Source organism: Dioscorea cayenensis, chromosome 20 (genome assembly GCF_009730915.1).
Source record: "Dioscorea cayenensis subsp. rotundata cultivar TDr96_F1 chromosome 20, TDr96_F1_v2_PseudoChromosome.rev07_lg8_w22 25.fasta, whole genome shotgun sequence".
NCBI lineage: Eukaryota > Viridiplantae > Streptophyta > Magnoliopsida > Dioscoreales > Dioscoreaceae > Dioscorea > Dioscorea cayenensis.
This window is the reverse complement of record NC_052490.1, coordinates 26,756,691-26,780,943: the sequence shown is the minus strand read 5'-3', so window position 1 is coordinate 26,780,943 and position 24,253 is coordinate 26,756,691. Positions and strand designations below refer to the sequence as shown.

General features: G+C 33.8%; 2 protein-coding genes across 2 annotated transcripts; both read left to right on the top strand.

Annotated features, from left to right (window-relative positions):
- Positions 1-1,006: 1,006 nt before the first annotated feature.
- On the top strand, positions 1,007-12,088 carry LOC120251556. Its single transcript, XM_039260115.1, has 8 exons — positions 1,007-1,242; positions 1,342-1,504; positions 4,112-4,235; positions 4,590-4,942; positions 8,229-9,017; positions 9,134-9,410; positions 11,370-11,566; positions 11,743-12,088. The coding sequence occupies exons 1-8, from the start codon at positions 1,154-1,156 to the stop codon at positions 11,815-11,817; spliced, it is 2,067 nt and encodes a 688-aa protein (XP_039116049.1). The 5' UTR covers positions 1,007-1,153; the 3' UTR covers positions 11,818-12,088.
- A 4,210-nt stretch (positions 12,089-16,298) lies between these two features.
- On the top strand, positions 16,299-22,645 carry LOC120251732 (cysteine--tRNA ligase CPS1, chloroplastic/mitochondrial-like). Its single transcript, XM_039260368.1, has 9 exons — positions 16,299-16,577; positions 19,471-19,534; positions 20,476-20,637; positions 20,809-20,985; positions 21,060-21,341; positions 21,431-21,556; positions 21,715-21,918; positions 21,983-22,087; positions 22,176-22,645. The coding sequence occupies exons 1-9, from the start codon at positions 16,411-16,413 to the stop codon at positions 22,458-22,460; spliced, it is 1,572 nt and encodes a 523-aa protein (XP_039116302.1). The 5' UTR covers positions 16,299-16,410; the 3' UTR covers positions 22,461-22,645.
- The last annotated feature ends 1,608 nt before the right edge of the window (positions 22,646-24,253 follow it).

Below are 24,253 nucleotides of genomic sequence, written 5' to 3'. Positions count from 1 at the left end.
TTTTGCAACTATATTTGAAATTTGTACTATGAAGGGTATGAAGAAATGAGCAATGGTCTGGTGATGAACTACATTTATACTGTCAATTTTTGAAGTTGACCAGTTTACTGAAATCTGATTGAAGTTACTGCAAGTTTCTGTTGATTTGTGTTACTGTCAATTGTAAATAAAATTCATATTGTGTGTCTGTGATGAAGTTTAAGTTTTGGTGCTTGTAAAGGACAAAAAAAAAATCTAGAATTATTGGTTGTAGTTTTCCCATTATGAAACTTATTTTACTGCAGACTTACTAGTCATAAAAAATGTTGGAATTTTTTATACATGCTTCAATAAGGATTGTTGTAAAAACTTAAGTAACTAACTTTAGAGGATGGTTGTATTGCCATTTGGTAGAAGTGCAAAAATACTTATTTCATGAGTACAAAAACAGTAAAAAGGTTTTAATTTTTTTAGAAAAGTCTCTCATCTTGCCACTTTTGGCAAAAGAAAGGTTCATATGTAGAAAAAAACAAGTTCAGAATGAATGTCTAGGCCTACATAAATTAGAATTTTTGAAATTAAAATTTTTTTTTTAAATATGAAATGATCCCAGGGATACGGTTTCACAATTGAGATGTCAAGTTTCAGAATTGAGATGTAATTTATATTTTTATAACTAAGATGTGAGGTTTCAGAATCAAGATGTGATTTATACTTTTTTGTCGGATTGTCTCAATTTAATGATTTTTAAAATAAAAAAATATAAATTTTTAATGTAATTATCAACATATTTATATATTATATAAAAACTAAATAACACATTTATAAATTCATGATTAAAAATCAACCGTGTCTTGGTTTTGTGATAATTATCACATAATCGAGTCATTATTTTTTTTACTCCCCACATTATTCTCTTCGTAATTCATTCTCCAATTTAAACATCATCATTTAAATTGTGCCACGTAGTCGGGACACGATATAGAACTTGCACTCGCGAGAGACCGGACAACGGATGCAAAAAGATGGAAAGCAATGAACACACCGAGATGGCACAGAGAGAGCTTCGACTGCCTCCAATGGCGACACGGAGAGCTTGATTTCCCCTTTATCGAAGCTCCAGAGTTCTCTCGATCGATCTCCCTCCCTGGCTTCTACTCCTCCATTGGTAACCATGGCGGACAACTCCGAGAAGAGGTTTCAGAAGGTTATGGACAAGCTCTATTTCGCTCCCTCTCCGAAGCCTAGGCCTCCGCTTCCGAGGTATCAAGCTTTCGTGGATTTTTATGGTTTGGTTTTGGTTGTTCTTTTTGTTTTTCCATGATTTTGTGCTTTATTTGGTTTTTTTGATTTGCTGGGTAGAGGGAAGAGGGCGTTGGAGTTGGGGAAGCAAGAGCGGCTGAGGCTTCCTAGGGATTCGATTGGGTCACTTGGACTGGTGCCGCAGTGTCGTCCTTGGGATCGGGGAGATCTGATGAGGAGGTTGGCTACTTACAAGGCCATGACTTGGTTTGGAAAGCCCAAGGTTTTGTTATCTCTCTTTGTTTCTTTTTGATTTGGTTGTTCTTTTTAGTTTGATTGAGTCTATTGCCACAGAAAATCTGTTGGAGGAATTGATGATTTAATTTTATTTCTTGGTACTAAAAACATGAATTAAGAGATGAATCCAACGGAGAACTAATTGGTTCAGTGATATGAAATAATTTGTGCTTTGGATGATTAGGGTACATGTTGTTTGGATAAGCTATTTATGGGATTTCTATTCCTGGGAACTGATACCTTTGCTAGAAGTATTAGTTATTGTGTTATTGAAGCATAATGGGAGTAGTCTAGCAGTTGTTTGGAAAATCTCAGGACGGTGAAATGGAGCATGTAATTATTTATTTAGTGACCTTCTTATATGTATGTCTCTTTGTTGTCACGTCAGTGTCTATGTTGGTTATCAAAAGTATATGAAATGACTAGGTGTTCTTAATCTACAGTTATATAAATTTGAATTCATGATGCTGTATTATTTCTGCAAGATGGAATGCACACTAAAATACTGAACTTCTGAAAAATATTGCAACGGGTTTAAAAGATTTAATTCATTTAATTCCATGTTATTTAGCATTTGATAAAGTTGTTAATTTATGGTTTAGCACTTATTGTATTTGTGAGTTGTCTAGCGTCTCGACTCATTGATATTGACACCTTTTTCCACATGTTATGAGCGCTTCTAAGTAAGATTTTTGTTTTATTTTTTAAGATATGTGGAGGAATTGTATGTACTTCATGTATTGAGCCCATACGTTTTGAACAAGACTACATATTGAACTGGATATTTATGGTTAGAGGGTACTGAAATTCCTAAAACAGTTTTATTGTAAGATTTTTGCTCCTCTATTTGATTCTGAAACTTTTGCAAACTTTGCCTGATTATCTGTGTTTGGTTTGCTATATCCACCAGCAGTCTGTATTGAACACTATCAACCTTGTTTGTGCCAAACAAATTGTATACTGAAATGCAAGCAAGAATAAAAACAAAGGTTGCTTTAGTCAATAAAGAAAGATTTCAAGAATGAAATTAAGATGTTTATGGTTTGAAATAGGAAGTAAACTATTACAATTGCAGGCTTCCTAGGCCCCTTGGGACTACAAATAACTCATTGGTCTTTTGAAGAAACATGTGAAACTTAGGTAATTTAGACAAATTCCTAGCAATTTCACTCTTGATATTGTAAACCAAACATCCATTAATAGCTTTCACGAAGCTTACTGTCTCAATAAATTGTTCTTGTGGTGAAGAAAGTACAATGGAAAAATCAATGTGAAAAGTTATGTCTGTCACAACTGCACTTCAGTTCACCTTGTATTCTAATACTACCAAGCATTCTCCAAAAGCGTGTCTTTAAGTTTGGGCTTCTTGAGTAGGCCAGCCTTTGAGTTATGGGCTTGAGGAACACAGTTATGGGAGATTTGGGGTGCAAATGAGGCTTTAGTTACTGCATGATCATAGTCTATTGGAGCATGACTCTTTCCTTTTTATTATTGGTTTGTCATTGCCTCCTCCAATTAAATATATTAAAAAAATTTCTGGCTTCTCAAGTGTCCAAGCCTTTTTGGGCTATTTACTGAAGACCCTCTCAGTTCTGCATTGCCAGAGAATGTGCATTCTTGAAGCTTGTTATTTACTCTGATGAGAGTCTCTCTCCTTTCTTTATCTTTTCTTTTCTTTTCCTTTTTTCCAGTTGTCTTCCTTTGGCTAGAATGGTCTACCAATTAAGCAGACATAAGCATTATTTTTCTTTGTAGAAGGAAAAATTACTACCTTTTCATGCCTAATAACAATCCCATCTTTGGCAGCACTATTCTTGTTATTAATGTTATCATGTTAGTGTTTGCTTGTGAGGTTTTTTTACTTTGGATTAAGAAAAAAAAAAAGAAATAAAGGAGGAAACGAGATAATGGGAAAGAGGGCTGTTTTTGTGGCTTGAATGAACAAGGGAGTCCCAATTTCCTCCTTTTTAATGTCATAAGAGTTGTGACCTTTATTATGGGGAAAGATATGGTATGTTTGGCCGAAAAAAGAAAATCTCAATTTGTATTTTACCTTGTTATTTTTTCTTTATATTTTTCTTTACTTCCCTCATTAACTAGACAACAAAGGAAAATTCTGAATTGGATTCAACAACCATTGTTATGGGAATGGATGTGGTAAATTTGGGGAAAACGGAAAGAGTCTTTTCCAAATTTTGTTTTGCATTATAATTTTTCTCATTTACTTCTTTTCTTTACTTTCCTCATCGACCCGGCAAGAAAAGTTCAAATTTTCTTTTCTTTTCATTTCTTGTAATTTTATTCTTCCATTTTCTCGCTAATCAAACACAATCTATTAGAAAAACTTATCTCTCACATGTTTCAGTCTATGTTTTGAGACCCAAAATGTAGCCTAGCTTAGTTTTTCATTGATAATCTTTTCCAAGGAAAATTTTCAATTATGTTAACTATAGATTCATGACATTGTGCATATTGATTTGAATTTTCTTTTAAACATTTCTTTCTGTTCTATTTCTTTTAATGTGTTACATGAGAATTTTTTTGTTTTAGCGGAGTATTTATAAGAGGTTGCTGGTACCTTATTTCTTATCAGGTGGTCAATCCTGTGAATTGTGCCAGGAGAGGTTGGATTAATGTTGAAATGGACACTATAGCTTGTGAGGCATGTGGAGCACGTCTTCTTTTTTCTACTCCTTCATCATGGTCGCTGCAGCAAGGTATTTGTCTATAATGTGTTATGTTAGTTTTGGATCATATTGTTTAAGCTTTAATTATGTTTTGGCTATCATACCTCAAATATATTTGTCTCTGGCATGTGCATTAGAACCAGGGATTGTCTTGTTAACTTTTTATTATTTTGTGTTTTGGCGTTGTTTCGATGGCAAATTGTGTTTAATCACTGGATGATATTGGTAAATGATATGTTCTTGTTTTGATGATATGTGCGTATGCCTGCATGTGGTGACATACTATTCATAATGGCCTGGTGTTTAAGAATGTGTTTGGTAATTTTCCTTCATTGTTTTTAAAGTATGTTTTATTTCTAAAATGAAATTGTGCCCATGATGCAGTTGAAAAGGCTGCTGCAGTGTTCAGCTTAAAGCTAGATAATGGACATAAACTGTTATGCCCATGGATTGACAATGTGTGCGATGAAGCACTTGCACTACTACCTCCAACACCACCTGCAACTTTGATTGAGGGGTACAAAGAACGTGCTTCAATGCTCATTCGACTTTCTGCCCTGCCAGCAATATTATCCTCAACAATTGAGTACATGAAGAGCCCTCAGCTTACACTCCTTTTATCTCAATCTTCTCTTCAGTCAATTTCCTTAGCTTCTGGAGTTAAGCTCTCAAATCTATCTGGAGATAAGGATTTGGATGGTGTGGCTGAATCTGCTTTCTCAGATTTATACTATCAGGTTTGGAATACTATGTAGCAAATTTAGTTGATAAAGAAAAGATATTTTGCTCATGTCTTTGAGTTAAGTAGAATAAATTTGGAACATCTCCTCTTCCAAAGCATCTCATTATTTCTTAAAGAAGCAATCACCAGCTCTTCTTCCAAAGCTTCTCATTGTTACTTAAAGAAGCAATCGCCATCATCATGCACTTCCTATGAGATCGAATTTTCACTTATTTGATCTTGGAGATCACATCAGATGAATAATATTGATAGTATAATTTGATGAAATGGACAGATACCATTGAGCACTGCTTTGAGTATTATGAAATGTCTTTGTGGGTTTAGGTTTACAATTCTATGCTATCAATATGATGATAATGGCAAAGGGCATGCATAACTCTAGACTCCGAGAGCAACAGTGCGACTTCTTAAATTGCTCTCCTTTAAGGATAATTTTATTCTTCCTCCGGGATGATTGATAGCTTGGACATTCAGCATACTAGTGGAAATTGGAGTAAGCATATGATCAAGAATTTCCTTAATATGAGAAAAGGTTCTCTATTGTTTCGTTGTATGAAGCTTAGGTCCATTACTGAGCTAGAAACATAGGGGTTCTCTTTCTTTCTGGTAGCATAAGGAGTACCTTTGTTCTTTTGTGCAATGTTGAGATACTGGATTTTCTTTATTTAAGTGGCTATAATTATTTTAAAACCCATAGTATTTGTTGATACTATAACAAAATTTTGAGAGAAGATGAACTTTTTTGTTTTTTGCATGTAAATCTCTTCACCATTTATCTTGCATGCCTATTAATTTCAATAAAAATTCAACGATGTCCTTAAAGAGCAAATGAGGCATCTTTTTAAGACAATTGTTAAATCCCACAACGCATGTCTTTTTTGTTTTTTTATAATCATGACATAAATTGCATAGTAGAGTTTGTAATTTGTTTTAATTATTGGATTTGTATAGTTAACAGTTAGTTGTAAGATTTGAAGCTAATAGATGTAAACCAATCATATTATCCAAGCTTAATGCAACCCATAACCTTGGGCTAATAGGATGAGAAGGCTACTATTACATTGGTGATCAATGAATGAATGCTTTGGCTCTCATCTTCTGAATATGGTTTGGTTAATTAGTTTGTTTGATTTGTTACTAGCATGACTAGTTAAAAGAAGTTAGTTTGTTTCAAGGGTAATGTATTAGATTAACTAATGGTCCCATATTGGTTAATTTGGTAAATATGGATCTGAATATGTAAGCTTGGATCTTTCATTCTATTAGCTTTAAGCTTTGGTTCGAGTTGGGCCTAGATGATATGATTGGTTTGCATCTAGCAGAAGCATGTATATTTGGTTATAGATATTTTTAAGCCGTTAAGATCCTTCATAATTTTATTTAACTTTGACATGATGAATTTAAAATTGGATTGTTTACTTTGATTCTATTGTTTTTTATAGCATATAGTGATATACTGGTCTAGTTTGAATTAAAGGGACTAAAATGTAGGTTTTATGAACATCAGGGACTATTTCCTTTTTCTATTTTTTTAAGCAAAATCTTTTATGGGGCAACAGCTTCATTAATGGCACAGCCATGCAGGGATAATTTATAGGTTTTTGGACTAAACTGTTGTGAAGAGGAAACCTCGGGTTAAGTTTTTGTAGCTTACCTTTTCTTAGAAGAACTTTAATGCAAAATATGAGATAGTTTAATAATTTCATTGCATATTTGTCATTTTAAGCAAAATTGGAAAACTGTTAATTGACTTATATCTAGTGACTAATTTGTGTTATTTAATTTAGATACAGGGCAAAAGTGTACTGTCTTACACTTTTGGAAAGTTGTAAGTTTGCAAGTCCTTATATGTATTGACTATCTAGAAGATCTGTAATGAAATGACAGGGGCAATGCCTATGGACAGAGTAGTGCTGCCCTGCTTTACCTTGCATTGCCTGGTCACAAAGAGCCCTATCCTCTTTTCTTCTATGTTAGGGGAATATGTGAAACCCTTCCCTCCTAGTTGACCTCTAACACTAACTTCCTTGACCTTCCAAAGATGTGCTATTTCAAGAATCAAAGTATGTTCTTTTGTTTTAAGTATGTGCATCTCATTTCATTCAATAGTGGTGATAGTGTTAACAAGGGCTTTTCCCATGTTCAAAAATGTCAATTAAAAATCAGACCAGATGCTTTAAACTCTAGGTTTGATTATTTTAAGTTGTATAATATGTCTTAATTTTAAATCTCCACATGACCGCAATTTTTATTTAGTACCAAATATTTGTTCTCCCACATATGGTATAGAGAATCAAAATGCGGTAGTATTTATTCTGAACAACCTTCTACCTTTTCTTGCCTTTTGCTGAAAACCAGCCATGGAAATCTACTATTACTAGTAAGTTGTAAGGCATTATCTCCCACACTGAGTCTCCTTCTTACCCACCTGCATTGACTGTCTATCCTACTACTGTAAATTTAGCTCCACTGTGCCAAATCTTGTCCAATTGATTTTGAGCCAGATTCAGATCATGTTAGCTATTTGCACCTCCAATTAGATCTTCCGTTGCCTGATTAAGTGGAATCAATTGAGGCGATATTTGCTGGAACAGAGTTGAAATTTTCTTCAACAAGACTATACACAGCCGAACTAGGCAGAATTCTGTTTAATTGCGTCTAAATTAACTAGTGGGGCCTAACCAAGTTGAATCTAAATGTGGGCACTGAATTTTATTTCATGCTATGCTGGTTGTATTTTAAAACCATGCCTAGGTTTTTGTTAGCCTTTCGGGAGATCCATTTGATTTGAACAACAAAGTTTTGATTCCACCCGATTATGCTCTCCCCCTGAGTGTGCATATTTCAATATGCCAGCATTGAGTAGGTTTAGCTTTTAAATGTGATCACAGAATCTTATTTTTATTTGGCTCCGTCTTCAATAGCAAATTATTACACTTACATAATGTTGATTTTACAAAGATGTGATTGCTATTTCTGCTATCCATAACACAAAATTCTTTGAGAGTAAAGCTTGTCAAACTATTCTGCTACAATGGATGTATTGAACATTTATCTCCTGATCAAGTTTCCAATTTGTTTGATTTGACTTTTTAGTCTGTACTTGCCAAATAATCTTGTTAACTGACACTATGCCATTTTATCAAGATTCTTTCTTTTTTCCATGCTCTTGATGTGCTAATGGTACATCTCAATACTATATACAAGTTTTATATGATTTGCTATTCCTGCTAATGTTTTCAGGAATTCCCAAACTAAGTGGTAATAGTTAATTTTTGCAGTCACTAAAAATTATTAGTTTATGTGGATGGGAGCCTCGGCTGCTTCCTTATTCTGTTGACCATGAAGATCAGTCGAGTCCTGCAAATGGAGCCCATTCATCAGGGTCTTCAGTACAGATCCCTACTGATGAAAAGATTATAATATATCCTGCAGGCCATTCTGATGATGTTAAAGTGGATAAGCATATTCCGCACACTCTTGATGAATACCAATATGATCCAACTTCGGTTGTATTGGACTGCAGACTTTGTGGAGCATGTGTTGGATTATGGGCTTTTGCAACCACGCCACGACCTCTGGAACTTTTCAGTATAATTGCTTCCCCAGATTCCAATGGTCAAGATGAGTTATTGACCTCTAAGGATCTCCATAGCGTTGCAGGTGTTCTCAGGACTGAAAAGATGAAAACAAGCAATACAACTTCTAATGACGGGACTAGTGGTACCGACTATAATGGTGCAACAGCTGGTGAAAAGCCTCTTAGGTTAAATTTGTCAATTGCTGGTGGTCCTCCACCAACCAAGCAAAATTTTAAACCAAGAGTATCTTTTCCTATAATTAGTCGCCATTTAAGAGCTCAGTTGGATCCAGATTTGCGTTTCAGAAATTATCATTCATCTGGTAGTTCTTGCATGAATCGCACGGAAAAGGAGTCCCGTTTAGTTCCACATGCGGATGATCTGCCACAAAATAAGAAAGACAATAATGATGTTCCAGTTATATCTGAGCACTCAGGGTCATTGAAGCGCAAAAGAGTAGATGATTTTACTATTCCTGAAAATAGTCAGGTCAGTGATTTATTCCTGTAAGCAGGGATTCACACAATATCCTCTTAACTGAGAATAATGACGGTATATCTTCTGATGTCTCAATCCTTGATGCTCTGGGTTGTCCATCTTTGCAGGAACACTTTGTCAATTCTGAAGATCAATTAGAGATTATGCAAACTGGTATTAATGATCCTGGCAATACTGATAATAACCCAGGATGTGTAGGCGAAGAAGCTCCCCATGCTGTCGGCAGTGTTGGAGATGATGCTAAAGTTGAAGGGTTATCTTCTACTTCAAATGCTACTGCTATCTCTACACATGCTGATGTCATTGAGAAAGACACTGAGAGTTCTACAACTAAGAAGTTCCTTCTCCAAAAGGCAACAGAAAGCAATCATTGTGGAGTATTAGGTATTGTCCAAAACTACTACTTTGCTATGGTGTTTCCTTTATTCAATAAGCAACTTACTGAGTCAAAAAAGGTCACAATACTGATGTTAGTTCTGATCCAACAATAGATCATCGAAAGATCAATGGGTTGAGAATAATTGTCCAAATGCCTGTCAATAATAATGCTAATGAAGCACAAATACGTAACAATGTTCAATATTTGTCAATGTATTTCATGCATATTAGCTTTAACACAGCTAAGGAAATAATAAATACAGTAGATTCATAATCATTGTAGGAAAATGATCAGTTGGAGTTATTGTTTAAGGCTCTCTCTACTTGGACTTGTCATTTGTTCATACTACTGAAAATGCTGCTGTCAATGCAATGGCAAGTTAGATGATCTCATACATTTTCATTTTCTTCCTTATATTAGCTTAAAGAGATGAACTCTAGTACTATTATATCAATACAGAAATCCGGCATGAGTCTTTAAGTCAACTGTTAAATGTTAATGTTTAAATTTTTAATAAAAGGATTTGACTTAGTGCTATGTTTCCTATGTTTATCGCACACTGTAAAGTAAGCTTCGTTTAATATAAGATAACAGAGAAATTACTATATCGATCAATTGTTATGATTTTATGTTTTCGTACCCCCCCTTACAAGAGCTATCAGCTACTATTTTTTGAGGGAGAGAAGAACCTTCTAACACTCATTGAGAGAGAGAGAACCTCCACAAAAGTAACAACCTGAAGAACTATTATTCACTGGCAACTAAAAACTTCAAATAGCCACCTCCTGGCCTATGCCGTGTGCATCACCCAAGTTCAAGTCTAACTCAAACACATGATACTCACTAATAAGGGTAAATAACTTACATAGTTTCCTACTTTCTTTCGCAAATTTTTATTTTGATCACTTAGTTTTAGAAAATTATAATTTGGTCCCCAAAATTTAGTTTTTGTTACAATAAGGTCAATCGGGCTTACAGTGTTAACGGCAATTATATGTGGCTTGCTACATGAGGTTGATGGCCCAGAAAAGAGATGCCACGTATGATCACAGTTAACACCGTAACCTCGAGTGACCTTGTAATAAAAGCTTAATGTATGGGATCAAATTGTTTCTTCTGTTTCACTCTTTCACCAAATGCTCATTTAGATGATCTATGTTAGTCTGATAACTCTGATTACATGAATTGGAGATCAGACTCCAATAATCGTCCTTGGTTCTCTTGGCTCTACTTGAACCAGACAGTGGCTTCCCTAATTTTCGAGTCTTTTCAGTTGAACTTTTTAAGGGTCTAGGTAGGACTATTCTTTAGGACTAATGTGTTGGCCTCATCACCAAATAGTCACATACACAGGTGAACAAGTCATTGCATGTTCACCAACAGATCTGAGGAACCTATTTTTCTATTATTAGATTGTTAGGCTGTAAGTAGTTCATCACCCAATGGTATACATTCCCAAGCCCAGTGAAGTATGGGTAGGTCTATCTCCAGTATGGGTAGGTCTATCTCCAAATTTGTTTCACTGTAATTTGTGGGATTCATACCTATATTCATATTCAACTTCTATCCAGTTTCAGATTAAATTCATAGATGTCAGATTTCTTTAATGTTTGGAAGAATATCTTACCTCTTCAACAATGACATTATCACTTTAGAACTTCAATGTATAACTGGAAGGTAATGGTATTCTTTGTTTGTGATCGGAGACATGCAATGAGAAGCCATTGCAAGTATTTGAAGTCTGCTGTTCCTGTGTCATGTAGTCCATCATGTGTTCTAGCAATTGAATATCACTGTTTTCATTCATAGTTTTAGTTTGCTGGCTTCAAACAAAATGTGACCAATGTGTTTTTTGATGTTGTGCCTCGGGTAAAATATTTCAATTTAAGTTTTGGTTGTGTTTATAGCTGCCATTGTTTATAAGATCAATGGATAATGAATTCTAATTTGTTAACTAAATGTAGATGCTCGAGATGCACACAGTAAATTCAGAGAGTTTGATCCAATCAGACAACATAGACCATTCTGTCCATGGATTGCTCCTATTGATGGAAAAAGCACTTCTGGTTGGAAACTAACTCTTTCTGCTCTAGTTCAACAGGAGAAGAGTTCTTCTCTTCCTTCTTCACAGTCAGAGGCACCACCTGCTTTACTTGATGAGGTAAACATTCATTGCCTAGTTTCTTCATCAAATCTCATTGTTTCTAAAGCTCCAACATGGACATTGACAAGGTCTAATTCGATGAGCCACTCATGTTGGTGAGATATTTATATATTAAATGCACTGCACTGCTCTTACTGTCACATTCCACTGTTTTTCCATATACATATTAACAGGTTGATGATCCGGTTGATTCTATTCGAAGGCTTTTCATGTCCCCGGCAGCCAAAAAAATAAAGAGCAGTCATTGAAATGACGATCACCACATCAGTTCTGAACATTTGCTGTTACCGGGTTTTTGACAGAGGTTGGGCTGGCACCACAAGTTAGCACCTTGGATTTGTCTAGCTGGAGTTGCTACTAACTACATCCATGTGGATGGCATTTTGAGGTGGTTTGTCTCCTATGTGAAAATTTTATCTCTGTATCACAATATATAGGCAACAAAGAGCTGTGTTGGATTATCGGAAACTATGGTGAGTTGATGAAATACAAATTTCAAACAAATTATTTTTCTTTAAATGTCTATTATTTGGTGTTGTTGTTCCAAAGGTGTTAGAAATGATCAAGTGAAACTTGGCTGCAAATGTTGGCATATTTTTGAGAAATATGGAATTATCAGCGTGATCACTTATTTTTGTGCTTGCAAACAGCTCAGTATAAACTCTTAAAGGGACTTTGGCTGATTGGCCCCTTTGTGTGTGTTTAATTTAAATGAAAAGAGTAATTCAAATTGGTTATTCTGAAATATATTATGAGGATAATGTATATTCAGCTTAAATCAAACAATAATTCTCAATACTATATGGTTATATTATAGTTAGTATAAGGAGTTACTAATCAACCAAAATGGGAAAAAAAAAAGAAAAAAGTTCTGTATTAAAACAAAATCTTACTAATGATCCCCTTGTGTGTGTGTTTTATTTAAAAGAAAAGGTTGGAGTATTTGAAACGACCAAGATTTTTGTAAATATTTTGTTGAATGCAATGCATCAAAATCATTGAATATGTTTCATGTGCATCCATATACTGTAATTAATGTTATATACATACATATTTTTTTTTTTTTAAATAAAGTGGACAACATGTCGAACTTGTTTACTTTTGTGTCATCATCGTGTTATATATCTTATTGCCACCTTGAGATAAATTTAACTACTATCTCGAGACCAGCATCCTGATTGTTGCTTTGAGATTAGCAACATGCTATCATTTGTAGATTTATTTATTTGTTTATTTGTTTATTTATTTAAATCTATTTCAGTCCAAAATTATCATAGAGGATTTTTTTTATTAATTTGAGCATACATATATATTTAGGGATAGATATATATGTACCCATGTGTATGACAAGTGGGACCATTTTTAAACCATTTTTATCCACTTGATCAATTAATGCTCATGCGTTCAAACTAATGCATGCTTCTTATTATTATTATTTATTTGTATTATTTGGTATTGCTGAGCACGTATGCATGCCTCTCATTTGTTTTATTTGCATGCTTATTATTATTATTATTATTATTTTTTGCATATATGCATGCATACTCATTTATTATTATTATTATTATTATTATTATTATTATTATTATTATTATTTTTTGCATATATGCATGCATACTCATTTATTATTATTATTATTATTATTATTATTTTATTTCCTTTCCATGCACGTGAGAATGCATGCTTACTTTCTTTTTATTTTATATATATGCGCATACTTCTTAATTTTATATATATTATTATTTTTTATTCCACATCCTTTATGGGTTTCCTATTTCTAATGGGGCTTTTTTTTAAATATTATATATATTTACTAAATTACGCATGTTTCGGGATTATTTACTAAAAATACGTATGTCATTTCGCTTTTTCAAACTTTTTTATTTTTATTTTTAAAATTATGAAAACGGGAGAAACTCTCCCGTTTTCATAATTTTTAAAAATTTTTTAATAAAAGAAAAAGGAAAACGGGAGAAACTCTCCCGTTTTCCTTTTCCTTAAAAAAAAAAAACTGATGTTGATTCTGGCCTTTTGTCTTAAAAGAATTCTTTTTTATAATTAATTTTTTAATTAAAAACTAATGGTTGATATATATATATATATATATATATATATATATATATATATATATATATATATATATATATATATATATATATATATTAACCTTTTAGGACTGTCAAACGGTCAATACTAAGCACCGGTCAGTATTTAGCACAAAGTAGGTCGGTTAAACCTTAATTAGGACTATGTCGGCAGGATATTTTTTATTACAAGTAAGACAGTCAAACTTGTTGTGGTGTTACACTGGAACGTAAGTTGCGCAAGAAGAAAGTCCATGCACCTAACGTTTCTCCTTCGACGATGGCAAAACCAATCGGCAGGATATTTTTATTACCGTCTTGTGCTATTACCAACAACAAAGATAATGGGTCCCACTTTTTTCCCTTGTTCTCCTAGATAATTAGGCAGACAGCAAGCAGCAACAACGAACGACATCTTCAACACTTTCTCAGCTGCAGTGAGAAAACGGTGACAATAAGATCAGCAAGCAACCTCCGCAACGAGCAACAACAACAACGAACAGCATGCTTGGCGGCATTATTTCAGCCAATCAAGCATGCCGCGGCGATGAACAATGGCAACGGCGACAAGCGGCGGCATGCTTGGCGGCATTATCTCAGCCATCCAAGCATGCAGCGGTGGTGACCAGCGGCAACGACGACGAGCGGCGGGGAATTTTTATATGTATGTATCTATGAATACGGGAAGAGGAAGAGAAATATACCTTTCTTTCGTTTTCTTTCCTTCTTTCTTTTTTTTTTTAATTTCTCCTAATTTTTTTTTCTCTCCTCCTTTTTTAAAAGAATTTTTTCTCCCTTCTTATCATTATCCCCCGATCTTCTCATTCTTACCCAACCCCCGTAAAATCTCAGCAGATCAAATGAACAGATAGGAAACTTAAATTTAAACTTTTTTATTTTTATTATATTATATTATATTATATTTATTTATTTATTTCTATTTATTTATTTATTTATTTTTATTTATTTATTTATTTATTTTTAATTTAAACTCTTTATATATATATATATTAATTTCAAATTCGAAATTTTAAATTTGAAATCTTCTTTTTTCCTTTTTTTTTCCTTATTTATTTATTTATTTTGCTTGGTCTGTCTTTTTTTAGCCAATTTTCCCTCCCCTATCCCAATCCCAACTCCCCAGCGAGATCACATAGGTAAGATCGGATATTTTTTTTTAATTTCAATTTTAATTATAATTTTTTTAAAAAAAATAATTTTAAATTTCAAATTTCAAAATTTTTTTTAAATTTATTTATTATTTTTTTCTTTTATTATTATTTTATTATTTATTATATATTCATTATTCTATTATTTTATTATTATTATTTTTATATTATTTTATTATTATTATTTTTAAATTCACTCAACTCAATCTGCCTCGGGATGTGTGTTCAAGTGTTTCAGGATTTGCATTTCTCCAATTGCCTCGAGATCTGCTCTCAGACTACATGAAATTTATGATTGTCTCGGAATATGTGTTTGGGCTATCCTAAGATTTGAGATTGCCTCGAGATATGTGTTCTCAAGGGCAATCTTGTAATTTGCCTTTATGCCTCGAGATATGTTCTCAAGGGCAATTTTGTAATTTTCATTTTGTATTTATCTTGGAATTTGCATTCTAGTCCAAGACAACCAAATAATTAATTAAGATCAAGATTAGGACACTTAAATTTTAATTCTAAATATATTTATGATTAGGATATATTAGAATTTAAATTAAAATTGGAATTTAGTTTCCATTAGGACATTGAATTTTATTAGGCATCAGTAAACATATATATATATATATATATATATATTGCATAAACCAATTTTTCAAAATCATAAAAAAATAAAACCAAATTACAAATTCAATAATTCTTCAAAATTGTTGAAAAGCTTAATATTTTTTTGGATTTTTTTATGTAATAACGGTCAAATTAGATATGGAATGATTTTTTTTTATAAAATTGAATAAATCAAAATTTTATTAATAAAAAATTACAAAAAAAACAAGGTAGCATGACACAAAAAAAAAGTAAAGAAATTGGGAGTGATTGATATTCTTACAAAATAAAATAAGTTTTATTAACCAATTTAAAAATACTTCTATTAATTACTTATAAAATAATAATTAAATATTATTTAAAACTATCTTAATCTTTAAACAAAATTAAAATACTATAAATTTTTTAAAAAATAAATTTTAAATTTATTATCTTTAAAATAAAAAAATACCAGAAAATCTCTTAAAAATTTCAGTTATTCATTTTAATTCCCCAACAATTTGTGTTTCCACAAGGGTCTCTCTTTTTTCTGTAAATTCTTTTTTAGCCCAAAACCGGTTGACGGAGAGGACGGAGGCGTTAAATGGGGTGTGAAATGATGAGTCCCTTTATTTTATTAAGTTTTTTTAATATCAAAAATGGTTTTTATATGAATTTAGATTTAAAGTAAATGATATAAACAAAAGAAAATATTAAAAAATTTGGAGGATTATTTTTTATTTTTTTTTTTAATTGAAAGATTTAAACAGAAAGAAATGGATCAACGGATCCAGAGGTAGACTTGTCAAGCGACACAGACACAGATACATAAGGAATCACATCATCACCTAAGGCTCAGGGTTATATAAAGAGGGCGAGAGAGGGGAAGGGAGAGAGGGTTAAGGGAGGGAGGCGCTCAGCGAGAGAGCGTTAAGGGAGGGAGTCGCTCAGAGAGGGGAAGGGATCGCCCGTATAGGTCGCCCATACTATCGCTGCCGACCCATCAAGAATGGGGCCGCCGGAGCTGCAGATCTTCAACACGATGAGCAAGAAGAAGGAGCTCTTCAAGCCGAGGGTGGAGGGCGAGGTGGGCATGTACGTCTGTGGCGTCACGCCCTATGATTTCAGCCACATCGGCCACGCCCGCGCCTACGTTGCTTTCGACGTCCTCCACAGGTCCCAAATTTTTCCCTCTCCGTTCAATTCTTGTTTGCAAATAATTTAATCTGGTTGGAATTTGTTCTTTTTTATGGCTTTTCTCAATCTTTGATTGTTTTTAGACATTAATTATGGTTCCTTGGCATCTGATTTTGATTGATTGAATGCCTCTTATGTTTCAGTTATTGGTTTGATCATTAATTTGATTGTTTGAGTTTAGTATTTTGCTTGTAAACAATTGGTTACTAAAGGAAAATTGAAGATATGATTTGATCTGAAGAAGGTGGAATTTAGAATGTAGTGTATGTTAGTATGGCATGAATGGGGCATAATAGACCTTTTCATTGAGCCAGTTGTTGCTGGTGAACACTGAATTTAATAGGTTCATGTTATTATGACATGATTGTGTAGTGTTTGATTGTGTTTTCATGATTATCAAATGAGCATGCATGTATAAAGCTGACAATTTGCTATTTGAAATTTAAATAGATTTAGAATTTTCCCATCTACAAGGGTTAAATTACTAACTGAGATGGGAGGAAGAAGAGGTAGGGGACTACAAGTTGTTTGTTTGTTTAGGTTGATTGGTATAGTATTAAGTCGTGTTAAAATATGACATGATCAAGTGTACAACCTGAAATCCAGTGAAAGAGGGGACTTAAGCATATTTATTTTGTTTTGGAAAGATATAGCTATTGGCAGTTTGTATTTCCTTGAATATTTTCATCAAGATTTCTGCAAGCAATAGAACATATAAACTGGTAGCACATTGCAACAAATAAGAAACTATTAACTAGAGACATAACATAAACAAACAGAAAACTCAGACTGAGTTAGCATGTAATGGCTAAATGTTATCCCACAATTGTGTGTGGTGCATGGAAAGAACTATATGTGAGGCATCCTACACCCTTAAGTAATTAGTCAACCATGACTGGAAAAGGTTGTCCATATAACAATAATCCAAGCCATGACAGAGGCAGAATGATTTGTTTCTTTGGACCAACATAATCTGGGCATCAATTCCTGACTTAAATTATTTTGACTTTTAAAAGAAAAGAAAGTAGGTACAAGTTTTTTTTTTTTAATCAAGGTAATTATTCTCATTGCTTGAATGCAAAAAAGTACGCCCAATAACTTCAATTTACACAATAAATAATTGTCAGTAACATGAAATATCAAATCCTATTCTGGGTAGAGTTACATTTTCCCTAAAGATCATAGCTTGGAGTAAGGCCATAGGCATAAGAAACATGCACCACTAACTACTATGCTTATATCACATGCCCAAGACATGAGGACTTGCTAATCTTGCAATGCCTTTCGTTGCAGGAGCAATGTGCCTCAATACCAACCTTAACAAGGTGAGATATCAAGCATGTAAAGTACTAATAAGGTGTGATAGAAACAAATTTATGAAAAGAATCGAAGAAAATAAAAACAATGCCCCTTTTAGGTACAACTGAATAAACAATGACTAAAATTTGAAGGAAGAACCATTTTCTAGTCCTTAACCATACTAGTAATTAAGATTATAGTCACTGATAACAGCCTGAGATTACCTACTAGCGGTCTATCAACTGCCGTTTTGCCCGTGGGCTTAAACAGACTATTACAAACTATTATCCATAAAGCCTGAAAATACATGCGGCAACTGCAGTCCTACTGCACTTTACATGTGGACAGTGAAATTCAAGACCTTCAAGAACATAGCTTTTGCTACGAAGTCAAAAACATCGAAAACACAACTGTGAAACCATAAAGTTCAAGAAATTCAAGCACATAACTTGGAAGGTATCAAGTACAAGAGCTTATAATTCTATATACGCCAAACACTAAAATTTCAAGAGCATAATTTTGGAGGTACCAAACCCTAGAATTTCAAGTCCATAATTTTCGAACGGTGAAATTCAAGGTTTCATCTATCGCCCTTTCTTTCTTCCTGTCCCTTCACACATAAAGATCATCGTATGACAAAATCTTATCACAGTGTGTGTGGGGTGTTTATGTGTGTTTTAAAGTAAACTTTTTAGGACTTTGAACTTGATACTGTCAGCTGGTATTTGATACATGAATTGCCTCCTTATTGGTTAGAATTTCTTAGGACTTTGTATTTAATCCATAGATATGGAACACTATGTAGCTTGAACTCAAATAGTTGGACTCATTTATAGTGAAAAGTTAAACTGTGATTATTTTGTAGAAAGATGTGGAAACGAGGAAGACAATAAGAGAGAATGGCCCTTATTTGTTTTTTTTTTTTTGAGAAAGAGTAATGATATGAATAATGACAGTGTTTTGATGGTTGCGCAAACCATTTACAGTATGCTGGAGCTAGTACATCATGGCTTGTTTCACAGGCTGATTTCATTAGAACTTTGGGTTTGATCATACTTAGTATCATATGATAATGATAGTTCTTGAACGTTTGTATTGGTTTTTTCATTGATATTAACACTTAATGCTGAGTAATTATGTGACTTAATTGGATGTGAGCAATCTCCATCGGTGGTAGAAACTTGAAAATTTGATTGCATTCAATTCAATGAAATTGGATTTATGCTTTGTTAGAAGTGGCATATAACTAGCACTTTCAAGTTGTTAACATCTACCAGTCCCACAGAGGCCATTGGGTCTTAAACAGTACTAGAAACTATTATAGTTAATATTGTGACGATATCTAAAGCATATATTATGCCAGTCATATTATTTACAGTTATATTTTGTCATGAAGGTCATTCCTCTCACTTTTACGTTTATGTGCTGTTTCCTGATATGGTACTTTTTGGCATATTTAGAATCCTAAATTGTTAAATTGTTAACATTTAACTTCTTTCCATTGGCATGAACTTCTGCTTAATTTGTTTAATGAAGTTTGAATTATAATTGATTGCTTTGTCTATGGTAGCAGATATCTGATTTATTTGGGCTACAGAGTTAAATATGTCCGGAACTTCACTGATATTGATGACAAAGTAAGTGGAATTTTTGCAGAATATTACTTTGACCAACAGATCTTGTGCAAAATTTGACATAGTGCTGTTTGCTGTTCATTTTGGTATTCACGTGGATATCTGCAAGTTTAGGGCAAGAATGTGATAAGTAATATAAATAAGTATTTATCTTGAATTTTCTTGCTGAGGAACTCTAATGTTTGTGATCCCATGATGACTAGGTTGGTTTATGAACTACTTTTTGTATTTGAGTATAAATGGTAGCAGAGAAATCATGATAATACAAGCAAAACATATTAGGATATTAGAATATTAGAATATTAGAATATGAGAATATTCTGTCACATGGATACTCCTGTGGAAACATTTTGTTCTTTAATAATGGGTCATATGGATCTTTAAGTGGGAGATGCCGTCTTTATTCTGGTGCTCCATGCAAGTATGCTCTAGCTGAGGGAGCAGAGGGTTCTCTCTTTTAGAAGAATTAGCACTTAGGCTTCAGTAGATTTACACTTGGCCCATAGGTATAGTTTATCTCTATCACATAGGCAATACTGAGATTGCTATGCAAAATGTTTGATATGATTGCATGACTAACTTTTATATTATTTGCAAGGGCACTGGCTTATTCTTTACTTGATAATACACAAGAGCTGTAAAACATTACCTGGTTATACATCATCATGTATTTTTTATTTTATTTTATTTTAGTTTGGGTTCATACTCACCCCTCGTTTGGTGAGCACTGGGTGACAATCTTATGTTGCTTCCTTTCTGTTACTTTTGAAAGTGGTATTGTCCTAAGATCTTGTTTCCTAGATGTGATTTTAGCTAAATTCCAAATGGTCCTACCTTTTGTCTTATACACAAACAACAGGTTGCTTTATAAGTTCTTTTGTTGTAAAATCTTCATATCCTATGAGTATATATCCTACCCTAATGGGCTGTAACTGAATATGCAGATTATCAAAAGAGCAAATGATTCTGGAGAGGATCCATTAAGTTTAAGTGCTCGTTTCAGTCAATTTTTCCTGGAAGACATGGCTGAACTTCAATGTGCACCTCCTACTGATGAACCACATGTTTCTGATCATATTGATCAAATCAAGGACATGGTAACCAAGGTGATTTCTCGCTTAGTAATCAGGAGTTCTTATTATTTTGAGATGATTTGGCCATATACGTATTGATATGATATGCTCAGAAAAACTAGTTTGTTTTGCTTTTGGATTTCTTTTTTGTCTCTATTTTCCTTCTATTGAAATTGTATTTCTTGAGTTCATGTTTATTGCCAGATTATCGAGAATGGCTGTGGCTATGTCATTGATGGAGACGTTTACTTCTCTGTTGATAATTTTCCTGATTATGGTCGGTTATCTGGGAGGAAACTTGATGATAACCGCGCAGGTGGAGGTGGACGTGTTTCTGTTGATTTGAGGAAGAGGAATCCAGCTGATTTTGCGTTATGGAAGGTCAGATGATTATTTGAAAGTTTTCAAGTTCAATTGTTGTGTAATGTTCTAATTTTGTAATTTGATTTCATCAGTCTGCAAAGCCTGGTGAACCATGGTGGGAGAGCCCTTGGGGCCCAGGACGACCGGGATGGCATATTGAGTGCAGTGCCATGAGTTCTCATTATTTGGGTCATGCATTTGACATTCACGGTGGAGGTAAGGATTTGGCTTTTCCACATCATGAAAACGAGCTTGCACAGAGTTGTGCAGCTTGTCCAGAAAGCCACGTGAGCTATTGGATGCATAATGGCTTTGTCAACAAGGATAATCAGAAGATGTCCAAGTCTGATAACAATTTTTTCACAATTCGCGACGTAAGGATGAACTTGTCTTCCACGTATTTGTAATTCCTGTTTAGACTGAGAATTCTAAAATTGTTTACCCTCGGAATCCTATTTTGCAGATTATTGCAAAGTATCATCCTTTGGCTTTGAGATTCTTTTTAATGCGCACACATTATCGCGCCGATGTAAATTATTCGGACAGGCAGCTGGATACTGCCTCTGATCGTGTCTTTTATATTTATCAGGTAATAGCAAAACATGAAGTTTATGATGCTCATGAGTCATGATTTAGACACATTTAGCTTCAAAATCTTATGTATAGCCTAAATAAATATGCTTAGCAAGGTTCGCTACTTGATTTCTGGGCAGTAAGACTTTAATCTCGTTTTGATGATGCTTGCAGACACTTTATGACTGTGAGGTAGCTCTGTCCAACTTCCGTGAGGGAAGCCTTGGAGACAAAATCCCAGCTGATGTCAAGGAATTGATCAACAATTTCCATACTGGGTTCCTAGCATCAATGTCTGATGACCTTCATACCACAGCTGTCCTTGATGATCTCATGGAACTATTGAAGGCCATAAACAACAACTTGAAGAAGTTCAAAGTATAATTATTATAACTCATGACTAAATCCATTTGATATATCTTGATTGATCTGCTCGACACAGGGAAAGAAGCAGCAGCAAGCACTGATTTATGCTCTGATCGCACTGGAGAAAGAAGTTAAGGATGCTCTCAGCACTTTGGGCCTGCTGTCATCAACCCCTGCCAAGGTTATTTGGAATTTCTAGCTTATACATCGATTTCTCTATTTGAAGAGAATCAATCCAAACTACAGGCATTTCATTTTCATTTTATCAGGTTTTGAATCAACTGAAAGCCAAGGCACTGGAGAGAGCTGGGCTGACAGAGGAAGAAGTTCAGCAGCAAATAGAGGGGAGAGCTTTGGCGAGGAAGAATAAAGAATTTGAGAAATCTGACCAGATAAGGGAAGAGCTGTATGTCAAAGGCATTGCACTTATGGATGAACCAAAGGGAACAATTTGGAGACCATGTGAGCCACCTGAAAAACAATCAGAAGAGGTTCCTAATTCTGATACAAGTAAGCCCGAATCATCTGCGTCAGCTCCGACCACTCCCGTTTAAGATACTGATATTTATAAATTGTATTTGCATCTATATTTTTGCGGAGCAAATTATAGTACCAAGCAGTCATCGTTGTGCAACTATATACGAAATTTGTACTATGAAGGGTATGATGAAATGAGCAATGGTATGGTGATGAACTACATTTATACTGTCAATTTTTGAAGTTGACCAGTTTACTGAAATCTGATTGAAGTTACTGCAAGTTTGATTGAGTCAATTGCCACAGAAAATCTGTTGGAGGAATTGATGATTTAATTTTATTTCTTGGTTATAATTTTTTTTTTCTTTTTTTCTTTTGTGGTAAAATTTTTTTGAATTATGTGATGAATCCAATGGAGAACTTATTTGGTTCAGTGATATGAGTTAAATTGTGCTTTGGATGATTAGGGTACTTGTTGTTTGGATAGCTGATTATGGAATTTCAATTCCTGGGAAATGATACCTTTGCTGGAAATATCAATTGTTGTGTTATTGAAGCATAATGGGAGTAGTCTAGCACTTGTTTGGAAAATCTCAGGGTGGTGAAATGGAGCATGTAATTATTTTTTTAGTAACCATCTTATATGTATGCCTCTTTGTTGTCACGTTAGGGTCTCTGTTAGTTATCAAAAGTATACGAAATGACTAGGTGTTCGTAATCTACAGTTACATTAATTTGAATTCATGACGCTGTATTATTTCTGTAAGATGGAATGCACACTAAAATACCGAACCTCTGAAAAATATTTCGATGGGTTTAAAAGATTTAATTCATTTAACTGCATGTTATGATCATTTGATAAAGTTGTTAATTTATGTTTTAGCACTTAGTGTATTTGTGAGTTGTCTAGCGTCTCGACTCATTGATATTGCTACCTTTTTGCACATGTTATGAGCACTTCTAAGTTTAGATTTTTGTTTTATTTTTTAAGATATGTAGAGGAATTGTATGTAATTCATGTTTTGAGTCCATAAGGTTTGAACAAGACTACACATTGAACTGGAAATTAATGGTTAGAGGGTACCTAAATTCCTAACACAGTTTTATTGTAAGCTTCTAGTTCCTTTATTTAATTCTGAAACACTAACAGTCTTTGCCGGATTATTTCTATTTGGTTTTGCTATATCCAACAGTAGTCTGTGTTGAACAATGTCAACCTTGTCTGTGCCAAACAAATTGTATACTGAAATGCAAACAAGTATAAAAACAATGGTTGCTTTAGTTACTGCATGATCATAGTCTATTGGAGCATTACCTTTTTTCTTTTTTGGATTATTGGTTAGGCATTGCCTCCTCCAATAAAATATATTAAAAAAATTTCTGGCTTCTCAAGTGTCCGAACCTTTTTAGGCTATTTACTGAAGATCCTCTCAGTTCTGCACTACCAGAGAATGTGCATTCTTGAAGCTTGCCATTTACTCTGATGAGAGTCTCTCTCCTTTCGTTATCTTTTCTTTTCTTTTTTTTTTTTTCAATTATCTTCCTTTGGCAAGAATGGCCTACCAATTAAGCAGACATAAGCTTTATTTTTCTATGTGGAAGGAAAATTACTATCTTTTCATGCCTAATAACAGTCCCATCTTTGGCAGCACTATTCTTGTGATTAATGTTATCATGTCAGTGCTTGCTTGTGAGGTTTTTTTTACTTCGGATAAAGGAAAAGAAAAGGAGGAAATGAGATAATGGGAAAGAAGAAAGAGAGGGCTGTTTTGTGGCTTGAATTAACAAGGAAGTCCCAATTTCCTCCTTTTTAATGTCATAAGAGTTGTGACCTTTGTTATGGGGAAAGATATTGCCAAAAAAAGAAAAT